Here is a 23,774-nt window from a genome sequence, read left to right on the forward strand (position 1 = left end):
TGCATTGTGTCAGTGAGCGTTGAGTGTCGCTGTGATGCAACGTCGCATTTATTTATGTCCCTTACAAAATATAAAGGCGAGCAAACTCTTGTTTAAAACGGCAATGGCTATCGACTCGCATTACCCCAACACAAAGGACATTGAATCTTTAAGTAGCGTCGGTTTACCTCCCTCACCAGTTGCCGCTTTTGTTTTAAAAGTCGCATCAAGTCAAAAAAAGAGACATCGCGGTACCGTACATCATTGTGCATCCGGATAAAAATAAATGTGGATATTCAGCTACAAACAGCTGCGCTCTATTTTTACTGCATTTTTTTCACAATACATAATCCGCAAAAGTGCACACATCTCCTTCGTAAAGAGGAAAACTGAAGACAAGCCACAGTGGTGCGACTGTGGCCAAGTAAACCCAAACCATCGACCGTAGAAGCGAGCCCCCGGAGTCTGCTGCTCTCCTTCAACAGAGGAGCAAAACTACCGAAGCTCTGTTGTGGGGCCTGCAGACATCGACATTCGCGTTTAGCTCCTGAACATATCCCAATGGAATAGACCCCACTTCTGGATAAAGGCCTCACCCCCCCCCCACCCCGCCCCTGTGTCGTGTCAGCCATGGTGGTTTACAGAGGTGGGACAAAGTCATTGTTATGCAAGTCCAAGTCGAGTCTGAAGTCATCAAATTCATGACTCGAGTCTGACTCGAGTCCAAGTCACATGACTCGAGTCCACACCTCAGAGGTGGGACAAAGTCATTGTTATGCAAGTCCAAGTCGAGTCTGAAGTCATCAAATTCATGACTCGAGTCTGACTCGAGTCCAAGTCACATGACTCGAGTCCACACCTCAGAGGTGGGACAAAGTCATTGTTATGCAAGTCCAAGTCGAGTCTGAAGTCATCAAATTCATGACTCGAGTCTGACTCGAGTCCAAGTCACATGACTCGAGTCCACACCTCAGAGGTGGGACAAAGTCATTGTTATGCAAGTCCAAGTCGAGTCTGAAGTCATCAAATTCATGACTCGAGTCTGACTCGAGTCCAAGTCACATGACTCGAGTCCACACCTCTGGTGGTTTATTTGACTATACTTCACCCCGCTGGTCAGAAAAGAGTGCTAAAGTGGGGATGGCGGAGGGAGGAGGAGAAGGGGGGGGGGGCAGGACCTGCTCATAAATTTGCTCCCCACTGATGTGTCAACCGTCGCCGGGAATCGAACCCGGGTCGCCAGGTGCATGGCGCAGCACCTGAATGCCTGCACACGCTGTTGCCCCTAAACCACAACTGCACTTTAACTCATCAAAAAGGGGAAATTGTTATTCATTATGACTACGACGAGTGTAAGCATTGCTACACGTACTTCTAAAAAAAAATGTATTAGAAGTACAACTGTGTACGATCAACGTTAACGCGTGCGCGAGCGCTTGCTCCACCGTACAATTGGTCGCGGTGCGTCTTCCAAACAAGCACTGCATTACGTCGACATAACATCAATTTTCATAGCTCACCTCGTCGTCGTTAAATAATTTTAACTCCCACCTGCGCGTGTCTTTGTTCGCCAGCCTTAATAGGTGCTCGCTGATGTCACCTGCTCCGACAGCCTTTCAGTGGGCTTCATACGAGGCATCCTGGTGGTTGCGTGGCATTGGTGAAATGTAGCGAATAACAAACAAAAAAAAGCAAACAGAGATACACCTGCGACGGTCGGAAATAACTCGGAAGGCCGTGCCTTCATTTAATTATTTCATCTCTAAGTTATGTCTACATGAAGAAGGTGAGGGAGGGGGGGTGGTGGGGTGGGAAGAACCTCATAATATAAGAACATCCAATTACTTGTAAAGAGCCCGAGGTCCCTTTAAGCTCTCAAATCAATTGTGAATAGATTACACTTCAATAGCCCTATAGCACGAGTGGTGGAATATTGATTGGTGCTCCGCAAGCCTCAACATTCCTCTGGCCCCTCTCCTCGCACACGTGTGCACGCTCGGCTCCACAGCCCAAGGCTTAAATCCAGATTTTCTTTGTTAAACTCGGTTATAGCACTTGAATTAAAAGTGCCAATCCTATTCACAGCAAACACACACACACACACGCTCAAGGACGTATGTACGTACGTACGTAGGTATATATGTGCGTGTGAACTAGTTTTTTCAGTAATGGTCTGTCAGCTAAAACATTGATTTGTTCCTTTCCATTCAAGTATTACATTTTTAATAAACTTAAGTACGGGCGTTGAACGAGCATTGCTATGTTTTATTAAAACATTTCTTAAAACGCTGAAGATATATTTTTTATTTCTTTAGAATGCCGTAAAATTATCCCCGTGTGTTTTAGTCCCCCCCCCCCCCCCCCCTTCGCGCAAGTGATGCATGTTGACATTTTTCATAAATAAAAAAATATATATATTGCTGTATGCATTATCGTCGTCATCATCATAATCATCGCCGTCATTGGCCATGGTCGATCCACTGCTGTATGAAGGTCTCCCCAAAGCCGTCGCCATCTCCCACGTGCACGCACAACGGCGCGTTTCTAAAGATGCACCCTGAATAAAAAAAACGCACTTTGGCGAAGACGCACACACGATGTGACACGCGCACACGCGCACGGCACAGCGTCGCGCTTCTAAGTCGATACCGATAGGACATGACGAGAAGCTCGCTCAGAGAGCCGTTACGAAAGCCAAACGCGCGCATTCTGGGAATTTTGCTTCGAGTGTCATTGCGGCTTCGCGTGCCACATTTGCAATCGTTCACAATCGGTGTTTTACACTACCATGCGTGCAAGGTGATTCTATACACGGGTATGCAACAATAGTTGCATACCTCGATGTGCACGTCCCTCCCCATTTGTACGCCGGTTGGAGATGCGGTCTCGCATTTCGGGCAAATTACAAATCCAAGTTGTGTTGTCTTTACACCCCGAATTTCCACGGTTGATGGAATTACAGCACGGCCAGGGCACGAAACCTGATGAGCACAACATTGGACACGAGAGCAACGTTCAGGTTTTCATCGTTTATAAATGTTCTTTAGCAGAATACGGGCCACGAGACGTCACGACTGTGTTTATTCTAACTGCCTTGCTCTCATCATTTGTTCGTGGCGTAATTGCCCACGCACATAACTCTTACACCAGGCCAGAGCCCGGTATTGACTTGTCCATCCTCTCCAGTGACACAGGTCACAAAACACGCAGCAGCAACAACAATACAACAAAGTAGCATTTCAGAGGTGCACGCAACACGTATTACCCTAGCGGCGTCCACGGCCCCCACATATACCCAAGGCACGACCACCACCACCGCCACCACCGCAATCCCCAAACAGTGCAGACCGGATCGCGTCGATAGCGGTGCGGTTCAGGGCCCCCCCCCCCCGCCAACCCCGGACGCTCGGGGCCGAGATGGCGATGGTGTGACGGGTCCGGAGGGAGCGGCACAGGCGGGACCCCCTCGCGCCGCCGTCTCCCGTCATCCGCTGCCCTCCGCCTGCCGCGGCGGCGGCTGTGCGGCTGTGCGGCGTCGGCGCAGACGGGCGTCAGGCGGACACCCCCTAGCGGTGTGCTGCCGAGCCTTAATTAGCACGTAATTAAACACACAGCTCCTGTAATTATCGGCACAGACACTTGTTTAATTGTACAGACACCTCTCCTCGGCGTGCAGGGGTTACGTTCTCCAGGGAGGCTCGCATCTGTGACACTGCGGGGGGGGGGGGGGGAAATGGAACCAACCCTCCACCTACTACCCACCCATCTCCTCCAAACTCGCGCCCTCTCTCCAAACGAACTTGAGCCGCGCGTACAAAGCGAGAACTGCTTGAGGCGGCGTTAACGATCGCGGCGAAGGTAAAATGTGGCACGCGCGCGCCGCATTCGGCAGCACGAGTCGGGAGAGATGCGCCTCCGACCGTCGACTGAAACTCGAGTGTTACGCTCATGATACGTGCATCGAATCGCGTCGTGTGGAGGAACCGATTACAGCCACGTGGCAGAGTGGCTCAGAATGGATCACTGAGTTGGCACTGCTGAGATCCTGCGTTGGAATCCAGGCCAGCTGCCTCCGGTGACTGCACATTAAAAAAATATGTATATATAACTTTCACAATCGTTTTATTTCTACACTGAATGTGACCTAATTCCTGGTCTGAGAATTCAAACTATCGGTATGATTGTCACGTGATGTAACAACACTCTTCGTCGTAAATTCTGCCCACTACTGTGTGGAACAGCGGTCCGTCGGAAAGGATCTCAGAGGTAGCCCCCGGGATACCCACGTGCATGATTCTGTTGACTCGCATGAAGGGCCGCCACCACCTTCTCGTGAGAAACTCCAAGTGGATTCTCCGTCTCGTGATGCGACAACGATTGGGCGGTAGAGGGTTGATGAAGTAAACTAAACTTACACCCACAAGACGGAAACAAACACCGGTAACAAAAGACTGGAAATGAGGCCAAAAATAATTGCAGATTTGAATCAAGTCACACCCCAGATTGTTGATCGCTTGCGGTGCAGCTGTGTGCTGCATTGAAGATGCACTGCTGTGAGAGAGAGATGTTTCTACACAGCAGTTCGGTTCCAAAGTAACTCAATAAGCGAAAAAATATTTTAAAAATGTATACGCTTGCTATAGCTGATATACACATAGACGGCGCTTTAACAACATACACACATACTGTGTACAACATCAACAGTGGTGTTGCGATGGGAAAACTGCCCCTCCCGGCCATAGGAATGTAGAATTTCCACCAGAAGCCGTGGCCTGTAAACGGCTGAGCACTGTGCGTCCCCCACACTGTCCAAATAAGCACACGCCTGTCACCTGCCGTCATCCTGGACTTGGCAGCAGCCAGCGAACTGCAGATAAACTCAAGTACATCACGGGGAGCATGAACATCCCACCTTATACAAAGGCTTAAAGCCACCTTCGAGCTAACACTTAGGGAGCAACACAGCGGCCAAACTCTCCATTGCCGACTGAGCACCGAGACACAAATCCCAACAACACTGCGCGGGTGCACGAAGACAAGGGTTCGCCGTACAGCTTCAACGGACTTTTGAGGACAAGTGCTGTTAAGCGAGCACCTCTGTGATGGGCCGGCACGGCACGCAAACGAGGGAGGTTGGGAGGTCAGGACGGGTTTTGGCCGTGAGCGGGAATTGAACTCGGCTCGCTGGGTTCGGTGCACAGAGTGCTAATCACTGTGCACACGCACACACACACACGCACGCACACACGCGCACACACGCGCGCACACACACGCGCGCACACACGCGCGCACACACACACGAGCACGCGCGTGTCGAGTCGGCCACGTCCGCTCACGCCCGACCGCAACCTCGCCATGTTTTCATTTCGAGTCGTTTATTTTCCCTTCTCGAACACCAATAAACCTACGCATAACCTGAACCGTTTTGAAAATAGCGGTTTGCCCTCAACTGTTCCGCTCGAACCGAACGATCGCGACGGTGCGTTTCCATGAAGGCCGCCTTTGTGTTTCGCGTGCAATAGCGGCCCGCCACCGATGCAGTGTTATTGTGATTGTCGTACGCCTGACGCCGGCCACTGCACCACAAGACGGGTGGGGGATAGACGGCACTCGCTGCACTTTGAAGCTGGCGTCCTGAGTTCGCCGGTATTGCGGTCTATGCAAACATGACTCCCTGTAAAAAGGTGTCAGTTTTGTTGCCAGATAGAAGGGTAAAAAACAATTATCATATTTTTACTGGCAAATGAGGTTCCCATAGTGTAGATGCTTGCCCCGAGCTCTCATACTCTGATGGTGCATTGTCTTTGAGTTGTGCGCCTTTTTGCGTCATCTGGTCCAACACCATGTGAGACTAGGCTCTAAGGAAAGCTGTCTCGGGTGTGGACCAATCAACTTCAAGGACAGTGCATACATTATCAGAGTTATGTCTTTTGTTTGTATTATGACTGCTAGGTATTGCGGTCTATGCAAACATGACTCCTTGTGAAAAGGTGTCAGTTTTGTTGCCAGATAGAAGGGTAAAGAACCAATTATCAGGTAATATCACATCATCGGTGGCAAGTGATGTCTGAACCAGTCCTATCCACCAACGCCCCCCCCCCTGCCCGACCCCCACACTCCACCCACTTTCCCCCCACGCTGCGCTGCCCAGCGTGGCGAAGTATGGTCAAACACGTCCCAGATGACCAACCCGGTGTGTGGTCAGTCCTTCATCCAAGTAGATGAAGGACTGAACAAAATTACAGTATCGTGATTAGAGTCGAACAATTTGGATACAATAGTAGTGTTTCATATATTTAGCTTAATTATGATATTTGAGAGAGTACATTCACCCCATTTACAAAAGTGTGGACTGCACGATTAAATTAATCTATACCACCGAATTAAATTGCAAATATTCATTGCACTGTAAGTGCCGTCAATCATCCCGCGGCTCAGTTAAAACATTCGTTCACCGAGCGTCACGCAAATCAATACAGGGGGGGGCAATGGAGCAGAGGTCCACTAACTGCGCTACGAACGCGACGGACCCAAGTTCGATACCTGGACACGGCTAACATTCAGTGGCGAGCGAATCCGTGAACCGGCGCTGTGACCCCACGACCCTTCTCCCATTGACCCATTACCAAACGGCTCTGACCCGCGTGAAGTATGCTCAACCAATCACGAGGGTTAAACCTGTCATGGGGGTGGGGGCCTTAATAAAGCTGCAAATTGATAAGGGAGCGATGTTAAACTTCCACTTGGAAAAATCGGGAGGCATCTTGGCAAATCTCTTGATCTGCGAGACGTAAAAAAGCCACACGAAATAATTTGTAAAATGTATACGTTGCCAACAAATTCTCAAGCAGGCGTCAGGAGTCACGAACTTTAGAACCGCCCCTGGGTGGTTTAATAAAAACAGCGTTAAAAACACTGCCACGGATATCACAGTTGGTGATGACAGATTATTTTTTGTGCATGAAACGCCGCATATTTGACAACGCAGCGAGCAATAAAGCGTTATTTTTTATTGAACCGCACGCTTATTTTTATTTCATTTCAATTACATCGCTTTAAAACGATTACGCTGCAGGCTTAACTTATAACAGGGCGAGCATCTAGGGCCAATTTTAGCAAAACGAAAGTGACTCTTTCTCTTTTTGTGAAATTAACCGATCGTACCAAAGTAATGCAGTGGAACTTTTGGCACTCAACTGTAACCTCCTCCAAGTAAGGTTGAGTGGCGGTACTCTACTCCATACAAAATGTTAACTTTACGTCGTCACATGCGCGCGCACACACACACAACCACGCTGAAACTCCACCGCACTCCAGCGCCGCTACCGTGCATTAAAGGACATTAGCTCGAAAGAAAATAAACGCCGACCGATGCTTGACGTTCGTCCTCGCACCCACACTCGAGGAGCACAACGACGAAAACGGATCTTTAATTTCACGCTCGGAAAATGGTCGCGGGGTGAGCGTGGGCCGAGTTTATTTGCAGGGCGGCCGACCGGGGAGGGTCTCCCCCCGTTCACCGTTCAGGTTCAAGAAGCAGCAACACGAACCCTGAGCCAACCTCCCCGCTGGGGCAGATCGCCGCTCGCCCTCAGAAGTCCCCTCTCACGTGGCCGTTCCCCCTTCCCTCTCCTTCCCTAGCCAACAACACACCACTGCTGCGCGGCACGAGAATCAGCGAGAGAGCAGGGGGGGGAGGCGGTCACGGAGGTTGTTGCTAAAGTTGTGGGGGAAGGGAGGGGGCAGGGGAGTTGAGACGGGCAAAGGCTGGGGGGCAAGGCTGGTTATGTCTTTAGGGAGACAGAGCGGGGGGGGGGGGGGCGACTGCACACCACTCGCACGTCAAGGCGTGTGATAATCATTATGCAAATGCAGCCTCGCCAGGGAGGAGAGATAAGGGGGAGCGAACGAAAATCGCGGGCGGCTGCAGAGGAGGGAGGCGCCGGCGGCGGTTTGCGGCCGAGTCGCTCGCCGCAGGGAGGGAAGTCTCGGGCGCGGCGTACGGGACCTGTCGTGACACGCACGCGCGTGCCCGCGTGCGTCCGCGCGTGCCCGTGTGCGTGCCCGCGTGCGCGCCCGTGTGCGTGCGTGTGTGTGCGCGCGCGTGTGCCCGTGTGTGCGTGTGTGTGCCCGCGTGTATGCCCGCGTGCGCGCCCGTGTGCGTGCGTGTGTGTGCGCGCGTGTGTGCCCGTGTGCGCGCGTGTGTGCGCGCGTGTGTGCCCGCGTGCTCGGCAGGGGCGGTCGTGGCGGTGTGGCTCGGTGGGGAGCCACGAGCCGAGGACAGCTCCCCCGCGGAGAGTCACAGCTCCAGCAGCTCTGCCGCCATCTGGCGCTGTCACTTCCCGCGTCGTCTTCGCGCCCGCGGTGGCGCGGGGCCCCCCGCTGTGAGCTTCACTCCGACGACACCGCTGCCGCAACTGGTGCCTGTGCAGCTCTCAATTAAATGTGACTTGTTGTTGTTGTTATCGTCATGTAAAAAAAAATACTTCAGAAAGTAAAAAAGTTACGAGTCTTAAGTTCTGAATGTTATTTTGGTCTTCACGTGCGTAAGTTCTTCCTTTAATGTGTTTTTTTATGATGATGATGTTGTTGATGATAACAATAACAGTGACACAGCGGTTCACGCACTGAAGCACAGCTTAAGTGATATCTGAACTGCCTGTGAGCCTCCCCCTTCACCAACATACACTGACCAGCGTGGTGAAGTATGGGTCAAGGAAGCCCTCATTCGATTCATTTTACAATTCATGAAAATGACACGCCGATATTACAGCAAACAAAAAAAACAATGGCAAATATTGTTTTAAACCAGACGGTAAAAGGGAGACCAAAAATTGTTCTTGAATGGAAATGCAACACGATTGGTAAAACGTTCTCAAATACATTGGGGGGAGGGGGGGCCGAGGGGATTTGAATTATTGCATGCCTAGGCCTTCATCCAGCAGCGAAAGATGGCTATGATTCTAGATTTGAAGCTTTCGTGACTGCAAGGATTCATACTCTTGGTTCTTTCGGTAAAGTCACGTAGGTAAATAATGAAATTAAAATTAAAATAAAACAATAAAAATCACGACGTTTCGGAGGCAACACAAGTCTCCGTCATCAGGTGGGACCGTCACAGCCAGATTAGCTGCATCAAGTGAGGGAGGGGATTGAAGGTGTAAGCTTAAAAGTTGCATTTCCATTCAAGAACTAATTTTGGTCTCCTATTTACCGTCTGGTTTAAAACAATATTTGCCATGTTTTTTTGTTTGCTGTGATAACGATGGGAATGAGTTAACCCTGGTTCATGAGCCAACCTCTTGCTGTGATTTTAAAACAGGACCCTTCCAGCCAACGACCAGGTTAAGCTGCCCTTCACCAAACCAATCCACACTGACCAACACGGCGAGGTACGGTCAAACCACCACCACCATAACCAACGTGACTCGGGAAGGTCTTCATCCAGCAGCTAATTGCCAAAGGGCTGCAAAACGTTATGTTTCATTACGATCGTGAACCTTACAAAATGTAATAACCTCAATCTCAAGTAACACTGCTCACATTAAACGGGGAAGCGAATACTGCGCACAGGAGGATAATGATCGCGGGCGTCTGGGTGAGTGTGGCGACGATTGGTTTTCCGTTTGGCGGAGAAATCAGTTTCAAATTGCCTTCAAACTTCCTGCAGACTAAGCGCCTCGTTTTGTACGACCAGGGCAAGTTCAACTAACGGACAAGCGAGCGGCTCACGTCAGAGCCACACAGTTTTAAAATGAAGGCATCGGTCACCGCCTCATCAAACTTCCGACGTGACGAATCCGTCCAAATGGAAACAGCGTTGGTTGTTACGCCCAAAGAGCGCACCACTCGGTGGGTTGCCTACATTGCGTCGACGCTAAGCGATGTCCGAGTCACCGATTTGTTGAGCCCCCCCCCACCACCACCTTCGCTCCCCACGCTGGTGACGTTGCTTCTCTTGGCATGGAGGGCATGCGAGCGCAAGCTAAGTTTGCGCCGACGTTCCTTGAGAAAACCGAGAGGGCCCGTTTTAACCCAGAGTAACCTTCAAGCAACACGTGGAACAGAAGTTCCAATTACCCGGCTAATCGCCCGAGCAATGTTTCCGCATCATTCTCACGTACTGTCACCGCCATCACGATGACAGTAAGTATGCAATAATGATCACTTTGGTAAGCGTGGTGCTTTTGTATCGATCGGTAGTGAGAATATTGGGATTTTCTTGTAAACATCTTGAAGACGATTACTGTGCTGTGCAAAATACAGCATCACTGTAATGTACGCTGGTTACTAAACACACAAGACACTCGCGACAAAACGGCTGTCCTGGACTAGAGTTTGCATTCCGTGAATAAAGAACCAACAATCCTAATAATCTACAGTCCAAGCAAGGCAAAATGCTGATGCACGTGGGACAGCAACAGCTGTGTCCAGCACATTGGGAGTGAAAACGACTTTCGTATCCGCTTCGATTCGTATATTTTGGTGTTGGATTGTATTGGTGCGAGCCTGCATGTTGCGTGCGTGTTTTGGTCAGCACAATTGTCACCTCCGGGTGAAAGTCACTATAGAAGTGTCGATTGTGATTACCGAGTGCAATATAACACTGCTCAAGTCAAAAGTCTCGAGTACGTTAGTCGTGGAAAGAAAATGTTTAAAAATGTCATTGACTAAAACAGAGTCTACGATACACTATCCTGTGTTGGGGCATTGTAGATTACAAGAGTGCAGAGTGCTTTTGGGTGATTTTTTAAAAAGTTGTCAGCGTACACAAGTTAAAAATATAACAATGTTATTTACAAGTAATTTGGAATGTAATTGGAGGATGCTTTCACACGGGAACTATCGCCAATTTCAACACGTAACACGCTATCGATTTGCTGATGACAGCTCTACTCGATTGCGAAAGCAAACACACGCGCAATGTCTTCAAGTAAAAGTTTACAAGCGCCCACTGGCAGCACCAACTCCACAGCCTCCTACACAGACTCATCTCCTCCACTCGCACGCAATCTACACTAACGTGCACCGCACGCGCCCGATGATGGGCGGACGTAGGAAGCTAGGCCAACGTGGAGGGACCGACGCAGACACTGAAGTTACACGACAGCTGCGCCCGGTGCTGCGTCCGCGGGGATTTGAGCGCCTCTCGCTCGCTCGATCGTGCCACCGTGCGTGCGCAGATGCTTCGCCCCTCACCTCTACCCCGGCCAGAGACTTGGCGGAGGCCGCGCCAAGTCACGCGTTCCACTTCACGCCGCGGACTTCGCAATTAGCCGAAGCTCGTTAGGGAGGCCCATATCCGCCGACACATCCGTCACAGTCCTCAAGGCTGTGTGGTCTCGCACACGTGTCCAAAGCAAGGGAACGATCACGCGAGCGTGGGTGGGTGGGGATGGTTGGGGTGAGCGTCAGCTGATGGGACGGACAGACGGACAGATGTGCGGCAAGTGAGACTTAGCGAGGTGGGCACGGGCGCTCCGCTCGGAAACCCGATTCCGCCAAAAAGCCACCGCGCCACCATGAGACGCTGCTCCCGAGAAGGTCAAGGCTCTGTCCACGTCACTCGGTCCGGATGGCGAAGCCGCCAGGTGCTGCGAGCTAATCGGTGCCGCTTAACGGGGTCGTGCAATCGTGGGTTGCGGAGAAGTGACCTCGGGGTTACGAACAACTCGCGAACACACACTGCCGTTTCCTGCCGGTTGATTTGGAAATAAAAGATCTTTCGGATGGATAAAAGTTTGATTTAAAACATGCTGAATATAAATTAAAATGTATACACTTATTATTTGGACTTGTGTAGGATTTAAATGCGACCACATCGACATGTGAGCGTGCAAAATAGCGAAGATCATAGTGGATGTAATATATTCTCAACATTTAAAAAATCCATTAGGCAGTATTTAGTAGGCATGTAATGGTCCATTCGTTAAAACGGATTTAGTAACGTTACATTTAGACCAATGATGCAACATAACTGAACAAAGTTAAAATTATACAAACAAAAGAGATATATTTTTCACCTAATGACGATTGCTTGCATTGCGATCGAAACGTCATATTTGTATAAAAAAAATTGTATCTACATAGCTTTACAGAAAGACCCAAATAATATAGATACATCATTGTTTAAACATTCCGGTGCAATATATGACCTCTAGTAGCTGCAGGGGTTTACAGGAACAAATTTCCAACATAAACGCTAAATAGTACATTCTTAAGCGCACAATCCTCTGCATATATCTTGAGCATAACATTCGATTTGAATCGAAGATTCTACACATCATTACACCTCTAATACCTTGTCACGTATTAACACACGCATTGGGTGGAGGATATTTGATGTGACACTGTGGTTATGTTGCATATCGTTCCTTCAATCCACATTCACCGAGTTAAAATCCCGGGACGAGATCAATGAACCTTGAGACAATATCTCCATCTCAGTGGGTGCATCACAGAAAGTCCATTGCCATATGGGCAGTTCCACGATCAGAATCAGAATATTTATTAATAGTGAAAGAATATGATGAGCTATAAAGTTATTTTTCACAGATATCTTGATGTACAATTCAGACACTACATAAGTGGGTAACCATTTATCACGAAGGTATACCTGGGCATAGTATGTTAACGAGTTATGACTTTTATCCAGATGTCAAATAATAAAATGGGCCACCCTTTTCAAGCGGGGAGAAATGTGAACACGGTGCCGCGGCGAAGGACGAACTCAGGCGAACCGACTGCTTCACCCAGGCTGGGACAATGACGACACATTTACTTTCACGTACGCGCCAAACCAGTGATTTAGTCCATAAACAAGCCGGATTATACAATTTTATTTTTTTACCACAACACTATTATTACCTTCAAAATTACACTCCAAATGTATTATTAGGATTTTTTTTTATTTCGACTGCGAGGTCACCCAATTTGCACAGCCACCAATTTCATCGCTTTGCGGTCGTGGTAACAATCATTCTCGCCATCACCCAACACTTGCAAAGTAAAACTTGCAATTTACTTAACCATTTTTCTTTGTTATAACCATCCGTCACCAACGCTGTGTGCCGAAAGCTTCCACGTGCCATGTTGATTTTGGGGTAGGCTTGATCATACTTAGCCGTGCTATTCCGGCGCAGGTTGGCAAAGGATTTGCTCAACCTCAGTGTGGGTTTGTGTGTAACGGTGCCCCAGGACCGGTTCAGACCTTCCCCACCACCGACATCAGCTTGTGCCTGTGTGGGGGGGGGGGGGGGGGGGTATCCGACTCGGCAACACAGCGCAGCGCGCTCAACCTCTGCGTCACCGCACCGCCTAATAATCGTTAACGACGATAACAAAAACAGCTTGCGAGTCAATCGTCGCGGCGCCGAGGGCCATATGGGAGGCCGCTCGCTTGCAGGGAGGTCGACCGGGAAAGCGGGCCCCCGTAATTTTAGCGCCTCATTCGTCACATCAAGGCCACACGGCAGTCCGCGGCCTAATTGCGGCCGAGGCCTTGGTCGCATTCACCCCCCTCCCCCCCCCCCCCGGGAAACAGCGTGGGGACGCCAGGCGTCGGGTGCAGCCGGGTGGTCCGGCCCGGGAAGGCCGAGCTCAACAAGGCTAATTGCGACCGCTCAGGTGCAGCTGTAAACCGATCTGCCGCCAAACCAAAGCTGACAAGTTCAATGTCACAGAGCCGGGGGTGATGGGATACGGGAGGGGTAAGGGAGGGGGGGGGAGATGTGGGGAGGAAGGAGGGCTGGTTCGTTCGTAGCTCAAATACCTCGCGGGCTCGGGACCAGATGTTCTCAATTGTAATGACGAAATAAGTGAGCACGTGCGTGCGTGCGTGCCGGTGGAAAACAGAGGAACCGGTTCGAAATATGCATACGCGCAAGCTAAGCGACACGAGTGCAAATTGAACATTTTAACAAGAAATGTTAATGGTTCAGGTTTAAACAATCGTTACGTAACGCCTTGAGAAAATCATTTGCGGCACATGTTGACCTGCAGGCATGGGAATGTTCATTTGGATCCCGATTTTTTTTTCTCTCAAATTAAAACACTCACCCCAAATGAGATGGCCGGGTGGCTTATGGAGATAACGTTCAAGGCGAAGCCTCGAACGCAATACCATTTAAATACTCGTGCTTAAAGACCAAAGGGGAGAGCTTTTGCAAAATAACAAAGCCTCCTGTACATGCAAAATAGATTGCAATGCAAATGCTAAACATCATGCGTGTAGAATTGTATCCGATTGGTGACTGCCGATTGCAGAAATATTAATTGACATGCTTCACATCTGGAGGATATCTTCCACCGATAATGTAACGTACAACCCTTTGTCAATCCACTGCTGGATGAAGGACTCGCCACGCCGTGTTGGTTTGGAGGTTGACCATGCTTCACGATGCTACTCAGTACAGGTTAGTGAAGGTGAGGGTGGCCTACAAGCCAGTGCAGATAACACTCGCCAACTAATGTCAGCTGTGCCAGAATTCAAACTTAGTTCGAAGGGTATACAGCACTGTGCACGTGGCACTGCGCCACATCTACCACGCCCTTTTCTGTCGATGGACTGGCGCAAATATTAATCATTTGTGTCCGTCACCAAGAACATCAACGGGCATGCTGGACTTCGCGACATCACAACGTCTGCACACACAGTACATGTGCGCACGCACAGCGATGCACGCAGTTATACACAGAGTGCCAGACTAAGGCACCTTTGGAGCTACTGCAGCTGACAATTGATGACCAAGGTTCATAGAAGCAGAATAAGGCACGTTAAGAATGATCAGGGTTCAACATTATTATCTCAAGCTCAGAGTTACACAAAGCAACCTACTGGCTTCTTGTTGATCAATAATGCCTGATGCTCATATAACCAGCCTAAGGTACCTTTTTATTAAGGCTAATAGTCATTGCCCAAGCTTTAGAGAACAAGACCAAGGCACGAGCTTAATTCTTAAGGTTCAGCATTAATCCCTCAGACTATGCAAAATTGGCAAATTCTCCGGATGACAGAGAGAGAATCAGAGGGCACTAAATTATACACGTCCATTCATGTCTTACACCAACAGTCTGGACCTGAAATATATGTTTTTGCTTTTAACTCTGATAAAAAAAAACAGGGCTTAAAACAAACCAGGGGACAAGGAAAACACTGGTCTACCGGACACTTGAGTTTTACAAGCGTTTAGAAAACACGGCAGAGAGAACGGATCTTTAACAAAGGTGCGCTGTGTTTTCATTTTTTTAAATAACCAAAGTGAGTACACCACATGCTCTGTGTGTCCTTCAGACCAAAACCCTCTGCACATCATGCACGCCAGCAGTTTTTATATGCACTACAATGCCAAATTATACAAGTCAGACACTATAACCGTTAAGGATAGACTTCCAGCCACACTAGTATTATGTATCGGCCTATGGAGAGAAATCAAAGATATGAAATATTACTTGTGTGTTCGGCAAACGTGAGCTTCAGATGTTTTGTTTAAGGTTACCACATGGTTTACTTTATGTAGGTATAGGAATACATTCATATTCACACTGGAAAAATAGCACATTAAGAGTATTGTTTCATGCAAGGGATGCGGGCGGGGGGGGGGGGGGTCAAGGTGGTAGGCACACTGCGCTGTGAAGTTGGTGAAATTAGTTCGAGACCAGGCCAAGGAAAAACATCGGTGGTTCGCGATATGTGAAACAATCCTACACCCCAACCCCAAGTTCAACAACAAGCATTGGCCAAAATGGTCAAATATGGTGAAAGAATCCACATGACCAACGTGGCATGCGGAGGCATTAATCCAGCAGTGGACTGACACAGTGAATTGTTACTCGCAACTGCACTTCAGTGAAAATGCCTTTTACAATTAAATTTTCAAACATACGATGTATTCATCACTGCAATACCTGTCAGATACTCCTTGCTAAATATATGAAGTATAATTTTAGAATTGTCATAATTTTTTTCCCCATAAAAAGCACACTCAGCAATAATCCAGATTGGCTGGCGGAAATAAAAAAAATATATAGAGTACTAAATTCATTATTTGGCTCTGCCAGGTATCGTGTATATATGTCCTATATGGACAGTAAAAGTAATGATCCACAACGCGCACAGGTTATTAATGGCCATGGAAAGCACAGCTCCATTCTCTCAGAGGTTCAGGTATCAAGACTCCCAGTAAGGCATTCCAGATGCCAGAGCAGCCGTTTCCCGTGCTCACCTCGCTCACGAGCAGAGTTCTTGGATCGATGATGTCGAGGAAGTGCCGAAGGCGTCCGTAGAATGTGGTCTGAAAATAATAACACGGTAACATTAATAATATAACAAAACATATTACGGTGATATTCAAAACCACTGACTGAGACAGAGCAGCGCTGAATGACCATCATCAGTCATCATCAATCCACTGCTGGATAAAGTCCTCGCCAAACCGTCACCATCTCTCATCATCACGTGATGTCATAATCCTATTGTGAACTTACGAAGCAGTGAACCATCGTGCCCCAGCCTACATCATTTACGTGCTGCACCCATGTCCCCTCAAGGTCCCTAAGATCTGGGCGTGATGCAGATCTTCTCTGCATTACCAGGTCGAGGTTTCGGTCTATGGGTGACCGAGATTTTTCCCCGTGTAGCCCCCAGACTATGGAACGCTGTTTCATGAGATATCAGGATGTGTGGACATTTTTAAAACGCGTCTTAAAACCTATTTATACGCTTCTGCTTATGAAGCTTTTAGTTAATTTAGTAAATGGATTATATTTCTTTTTAAATCCTTTATATTAAGTTCGCTTGCTTGCTTGCTTGCGTGCTTGCTTGCTTGCTTACGACCGTGCAAATCTTTCGGTCGTTTTTTTACCCACTTCCCGTGATCCAATCGAGCTGACATTTTGCACACAGACTCGTTGTGCGATACAATTAATGTTCGTGAAATTTTTTGTTACAAAATTTTACACTGTTTAGGGAAAACAAATTAAATATTTCATTACCAATTGCTTAATACTGGCAGACAATGATCTGACCCATAGGTGGCAGCCATCTCAAGCCAGAGGACGAGAGGACTCTAGCCGCCACGCATATAAAGGATTTATAGTGAAAAACTTTGTTTTTACGGGTTATATTTATTTTTAATGCCGAGTGTCTGCTGCTGCTGTGTCCTGTACAGCACTTTGAAACCCTTGATGAAAAGCCACTCTATAAATGGAATTATTATTATAATTAATCCACCAAGCACTTGCACTTTACTGCATCTCCTCGGTGGACATCTTCTCAGACACATCACGTTCCTTGGCTGCCACTGCGTTGTTATTATTATTCTGGACCATCGGCCAAGTGTTTTTTGTAATAGTCAATTCAATACGATGCCTCTACCATGTGTGTGTTGCGGTGGTACGCACCTGACAGCCTAAGATTTGTAGGTGGGCGTTGGTAAATCATCCAGAGATCCGAGTGTGTGGCGCGCGTGTGACTACCCGTTGCAGCGGCTACAAGGTGCCAGAAGGCAGTACAGCAAGTATGTTTGTGGCCTGTGTGGAATTTCAGTTATTCCTATTGGAATGCGTGTGTTTTCTCCAGGCACTCCAATGTAATTCTACGCACAAACATGTCCGAAACAAAATGACCAAACAATCCTGACAGTGTCCTCCTGAAAAACACGTCTTTAAACTCAACAGTAAGGCTTAGCTGAGCAAATAATTACGCCTTAGAAAAAAACGTTTTCAATCAGTGCAAACTTACTCTATTGAAGACCGCAAACAGGAAGACTTCACAATTCTGACAAATCGCCTGATGAAGCTGGTTGTAATCAGCAACAAATGTTCATGTTTTGTTCACTTGACAAACCTTACTAATTGGCCATGTCGGGTGGTAGTGGGTTATCGACACATTTGTAATTAGGCAATCTAACCCAAAAACCTTTATTATGAACAGTGCAAACTTCCTGCTATGACATATGGATCAACGAGATATGGTCACCGACAAAGAAAGTGGAACAAAGGTTGACAAGTGGACAAAGGAGAGCTATGGCGCACGCTTGTGGTCCCTCACAGAGAGACAGAGGGATCACATGGACCAGAGAACGTGCACAAGTTATATACATCATACTCCAAACTTACAATGTGGTGAGGCGCTCACCATCGGGCATATCACTGATCACTGGCCAAGACAACACGCGTATTCTGGTGGAACTCGCCAACTCCACTCAGCTACCCCGTATGATGTGGAATGGCTCGCAACGTACACGTAAAAATGTCAGTCTGTTGCCTTTTTCAAACGCCATACGGAACAAGATACTGTACATCATACGGACTCTGTGAGTGACGCATACCTGTCAACCCATACAGCTTACCCCGTATTGTTGTACAGGGAAATTTAGTTTTCAGGTCCATACGGCATGCAGCCGTTTCAATGTGGACTTTGCAAGATGGACGTTGATATTTATAAGGGCACGGAGTGACCATTAAGGTCTTAAGTGGTCTATCATAAGGTAGGCACTGATAAGGTGAGTGTCGTGGTGAGTGTCTTGGTGAGTGTAGTGGTGAGTGTAGTGGTGAGTGTAGTGGTGAGTGTAGTGGTGAGTGTAGTGGTGAGTGTAGTGGTGAGTGTACTCGTGGTGATTGTCTATTTGCTTGTGTTTCTCCCTTGTGATGGGACTTTGTAGGATGAACGTTGATATTTATAAGGGCACAATAAGGTCTGAATTAGTCTGTAATAAGGTAGGGCACTGATAAGGGCTTGACAGGTATGGAGTAATGAGCACGGGTGAGGCCTAGGCAGGATGACCGCTCGTCGTCGAGACTAGTGACAGAGTGGCAGCCCAAGGAGGGAACGCCCACGGTGGAGATGGAGCGATCGAATCGGCTCCTTGTGCAGGCGCTTCGCAGGACCATGCCTCCATCCAGCAGTGGACAGATCACGGTTGACGCCGACGATGACTGTAACAGTGATTTTGTTTCCTCCGAGCAAATGAAATTCACACTGTCGTGAGCTCGCCACTGCCGTGGAGAGTGTCAACGCAACAGCAACAACAAAAAAATGTACTTAGCAACGGCGCGTGCAACTGGTACAAATGCTGTGTTGGACAAAGGCGTGCTTGTGAGTGCAAGTGCGCGTGTCTAAACTTCACGGACGCGAGTCCCGCCGTGCGGCACTTTAACGCTGCGTCGTCATCTGCGCACGCTCCTTTCGGCATCGTCCCCACGTGAATTCGCCAACGCGGTGGATTCGAGGTGCGTAAAGTCGACGAAGCATATCGTACGAAGCCAAAACGCCACGTAAATATCCGCCTATGACCAAATCACGTTGCGTTCGCCCTCCCACCGCTCCCCGGCAATCTCAAAAAGCTAAGCAGTTGAGGTCTCTAAGCGAGGCAATCTGGTGGGTGATCATCACCCCAAAGGCTTGCCAGGAGTTGTAGTCACGCAGCTGCCAGGTGTGACCAGCTGATGGCAGTGCCGAAATGTAACCACCCCACCACCACCACCACTTCGGATTGCGTGATGGCTTCGCTCCAAGTTTACTCCAACACAGAGCAAAACATCCGTGGACCTCTGATGGCATTCACGGCCGAGAAGCAATCGCCCCAAATGCAACAGGACCCTTTGACTGAGAGCGAGGACACCCTGGAGGAGGAGGCACCGCCGATTAACCGGCCTCGCCAAAACATCGAGACAGGGATGTGTCGCGAGCCATGAACCCGTGCCACGTAACATCCAACTCTTTTATAGTCGGATGCAGCGAGTGGGGGTCAGGGTGGGGTGTGGGCTGGCGGTGGTGGGGGGCGGTGGGGGGCAGTGGGCAGCGTGTGAAGAACGCAAAGTAGACGCGGCCTCTTTTCGACAAGAGCAAAAACAACCCGCACATCACGACGGAAAGCTTCCTCCTTCCTCCCTCCCTCCCTCTCCCGGCCCCACGAGTCCATGCCGAGGCGATCAATAGCGGATGCAGTCTGTTGTGTACTGTCGCCGCTGCAGTCGATGCGAAGGGAGCCGAACATCCTGCAGCGCGCGGGATCAAGCGTCGAAAGCGGCGGATTTGAAGCGCCCGTGCTAAAGCTGGACCGACTCCCCGAATATCGCGTCCGATGAGCCACGAGCAATCCACTGCTGGATGGATGAGAAGTCGCTTCCCCCCCCCCCTACCCCCGCGCCAAGCTACGGCGGTGCCGTCGCTCCGTCTCCCGCGGAAGAACGTGGTGGACAGCCACTCTTTTGCTCTCTCGGAAACGTTCCATCGGCTGACCATCTGGGCGCATGTTTCAACACTAAAACACCCCCCCCCCACCACCACCACGTGGCTGTAACACATATACCACGTTATCTCTCACGTTACGCAATGACACAGCACACACACACACACGCGCGCGCGCCCACTAAACTACGCAACTTGGCTTTTAACAGACTTAGTTCCTTCAACAGGACTGGAAACAACAGTATGGTAGAGGATATTTTAAAATACTGTACAGTATATCTATTTTATTTTCTTAAACGTTGTTCTTTTTTTGTGTTACCTGGTCAAACATGGACTTTCCAAGCTTGAATGGCGGGCATTCACGACGCTCCTCCATCGCCGCTTTAAGAACTTGCAGCGTGCGTCGCGTAGCAAAGGTTGTGCCGTCGACTCTATTCGAGTGAGATAGTGAGAGTGGGCGCGCGTGTGTGTGTGTGTGTCTGTGCGCGTGCGTAAGTTTACGCTCTAGTTAGCTAAAAAGTGTGCGCTAATTGTTTGTGAAGCAGATTGCGTTGCCGGATCAAGGGACACAGGCTGCGCCAACGTTGCACGCATCAGTTCCGCCTCCCTCGGATTCTACGGATACCAACCACGGCGTGCGGTAACCACGTGTCACAAACGGAAGGCACTTGCAGCAAGGTGTGTACTGTGTAAGTTGGACGTGGTCCCACCGCAGGGTGGTGCACTGCTGGCTTCGAGAATGCCCCAATGAATGGGTGAGGCTTCTCGCCTCGTCGCATAATTATTGAAGCTGACATAATCATTTAATCGAGTTTGCATTTAATAAACATTTTTTAAAGCCAAAAACCGATGATCAGTTTATGTGCTATGATGACGTCGTCTATTATTTAATTTAAATTTTAAGGCCAGTGTTTTTTTACGAAATTATTTTAAATTCGTGTCATTGACAAAAGCTTTTTGGGAGGAGCAATGGACATGAAATATGTACTTGGCAGGTGAACTCATCAGTTTGAATCCCGGTCACGGCTGACATCAGTGGGGAGTGATTATCTGAACCATTCCTGGATGCACCCCTTCTTTACCAACCAGCACTGACCAGCGTGGTGAAGTACGGTCAATAACCCCAATGACGTGGACAAGGTGACGGTGACTCCCTTCAGCCAGCAGTGGATTGACAAAGGGCTGTTAATTTTCCGTGCACACCAACATAGCTACCTCTACACCCTTCTCTACCACCCGGCCAGATGTTGGGTTAGAGGACCACGAAGAGATGGGGATATGACTGTATTATGTATGCATTCAGCTACAGTGTAAGCATAAACAAATGAAGAGGCTAAACATTGACAATCAGGACCCTCTTGAATATTCAGTCTTTGGACTCAAAGATGTTTTGCAGGGAATAAAAAAATTAATAACTGTACTATAGACCTTCTTGGTTCCTTCGGTAAAGTCACGTAGAAGGAAAATAGTAAAATAATAAAAATAAAATATAATAAAATAATTCTCACGACGTTTCGGCCACAACGCAAGCAGCCGTCTTCAGGTGGAGAACAGGTCTGAACAGGTCTGTCGAGAAGACTCTGCCTTCTCGACAGACCTGTTCTCCACCTGAAGACGACTGCTTGCGTTGTGGCCGAAACGTCGTGAGAATTATTTTATTATGTTTTATTTTTATTATTTTATTATTTTCCTTCTACGTGACTTTACCGAAAAAACCAAGTAGATGAATCTCTGCAGTCACGAAAGCTTTAAATCGAAATGTACTATAGACGTCATAACACTTAAATATATTTTGCCGAGCTATTAGTGGCCATGAGTTGTTTCAAAGCACACTGGGGAATTGGAAATGCCCCCTGCTGCTACTATGTATTCATCATCAATCACGATTTCTCCACTGCTGGATGAAGCAATCATTAAGTACGGTACTTAATAATTCAGTGCTGAGTGTTCCCACCTCATAAGCATGGTGGATTTTATAACAAGCGTTTGTCCTTGGAAGCATTTAATTAGCGGTAATAACGATAGCGCGCATGACAGGCGCACAGGCAAAGCAATACGTTAAGAGGATTTGGCTGATATATATTTTCACATGATAAACCACTTTGTTGAGCGATGATTGGCCAGGTCGCTTCTGAAAAATAGCTCTATAGCTCAGTGGGCCTTACTTGTTAATAATTGGTTAAAAAAATACGTCATTAGACCTCGATAAAACATCAAGGCAGGTCCTTATAGCGCTGTTTTTTATCTCCACGTTTTGGGCAACCCCTGTCGCGGAATTCCCTAACACCAACGCAACTTTACATTAAAGTTTTGTTCATATTGGATCATCTTTCCGACAGTTATTGACAGATGAACAAAGCTATGACTGCATTGAGCCTTAAACCGTAGTTTTCGTGTTAAAGGCGTGAGAGGCGTGGCTGCAATCGCCCAGCCAGCCTTGAACCAACACACTCCGACGTGAGATTATTGAAACAGTACTCGGTCGCTATTTAGTATTCTCGAGAACTGGTGTGGGTACAATGGTCATTGCAACTCCCACGGTGTATTGCCCGCGTTAATGAATCGACGTGTTGTAGAATGAACAAAAAAGTGGACGATGTTAATTATTTGTTTCCAAGTTAAACTTTGCCGAGTCTGACATGTTTAGCCAATTACTTTCTCGCCTGTACTTGGTTGCGTGACCACCGACAGGTCTTGCCAGGTGTTATAGGCTGCGAGGTGGCCAGGAAATGTCAGTGCTGGGCGTTACCCCTCCCCCCTTCATGAATGCTTGATTTTCTGTTCGTTTTTTGGGCATTTGTCCATAAGAAGGCACTCATGAATCGAAGACATTCGAATGTAGAAGAAACATGCATCGTTCAATAATTTGTGTAACTCTTGAATAACATTGCTCTGATCAATTCTAATGAGTTCATTTCACAGTATGCGCTGTCCTAGTTTAGAAAATATTTCTAAGTGTGTGTACATCGCTCGTATTTAACAACAATTGTATCCCTGGTATGATTAGTGCGGTAATTATCACGTACATGATTTGTTCATGTTGTGCCATGTATTCGCCACATCATCTTCATCATCATCGTGGACGAAGGCATGCGATGTCACCGTTTCCCTCGATCAGTCTTAACAGCAACAGCAAAGAGCAATTGCATCATTATCTCAATAGCCTCTCACCTGCTCACAAACACCACAGCCTTCCACTTAAGCTTCCATTCATCCTCATCTCAAACGGCTCATTAACGTGGGCCACGCCATTCTTACTCCAACAACCCCATTGCCACTACAGCGGACCACTTTCATGATTGTGATTTAATTAACGCAGCGCACATCTGGCCATGCACCCGACCACATCAAACGCGCTTTGGGAATTCAGACTGCATCATGCAGATTAAAACAAATTGTGCACATCGCGTTTCATAACCACGCACATGATTTGTTATCTCACTGCATTGAGAAATGTAGAGTCTATAAATTCTTAAGAGTTTTTTTTTATAAGAGCCCGGTACAAAGCACGAAAGAGGGCAAATAAATCCCGTGGACCGAAACACAAACTCAGTGCTCCTGGGTTTAGAGAATGGGACACAATTGGGCTCACTGTCCCCACTCA

General features: G+C 48.2%; 1 protein-coding gene across 1 annotated transcript in view; it reads right to left on the reverse strand.

The window, feature by feature from the left end:
- The window catches only part of SFXN5 (sideroflexin 5), a 135,324-nt gene extending 114,545 nt beyond the window's left edge, over window positions 1-20,779 (reverse strand). The window contains exons 1-2 of the mRNA XM_061552992.1: window positions 20,490-20,779; window positions 16,203-16,271 (exon numbers count right to left, since the gene is read on the reverse strand). Of these exons, the coding sequence (XP_061408976.1) occupies window positions 16,203-16,271; window positions 20,490-20,546 (126 nt within the window). The 5' untranslated portion in view covers window positions 20,547-20,779. The remainder of the gene's footprint in view (window positions 1-16,202; window positions 16,272-20,489) is intronic.
- Window positions 20,780-23,774: the final 2,995 nt, after the last annotated feature.

Source organism: Lethenteron reissneri, chromosome 17 (assembly GCF_015708825.2).
Source record: "Lethenteron reissneri isolate LAM-NWPU_2019-01 chromosome 17, ASM1570882v1, whole genome shotgun sequence".
NCBI lineage: Eukaryota > Metazoa > Chordata > Hyperoartia > Petromyzontiformes > Petromyzontidae > Lethenteron > Lethenteron reissneri.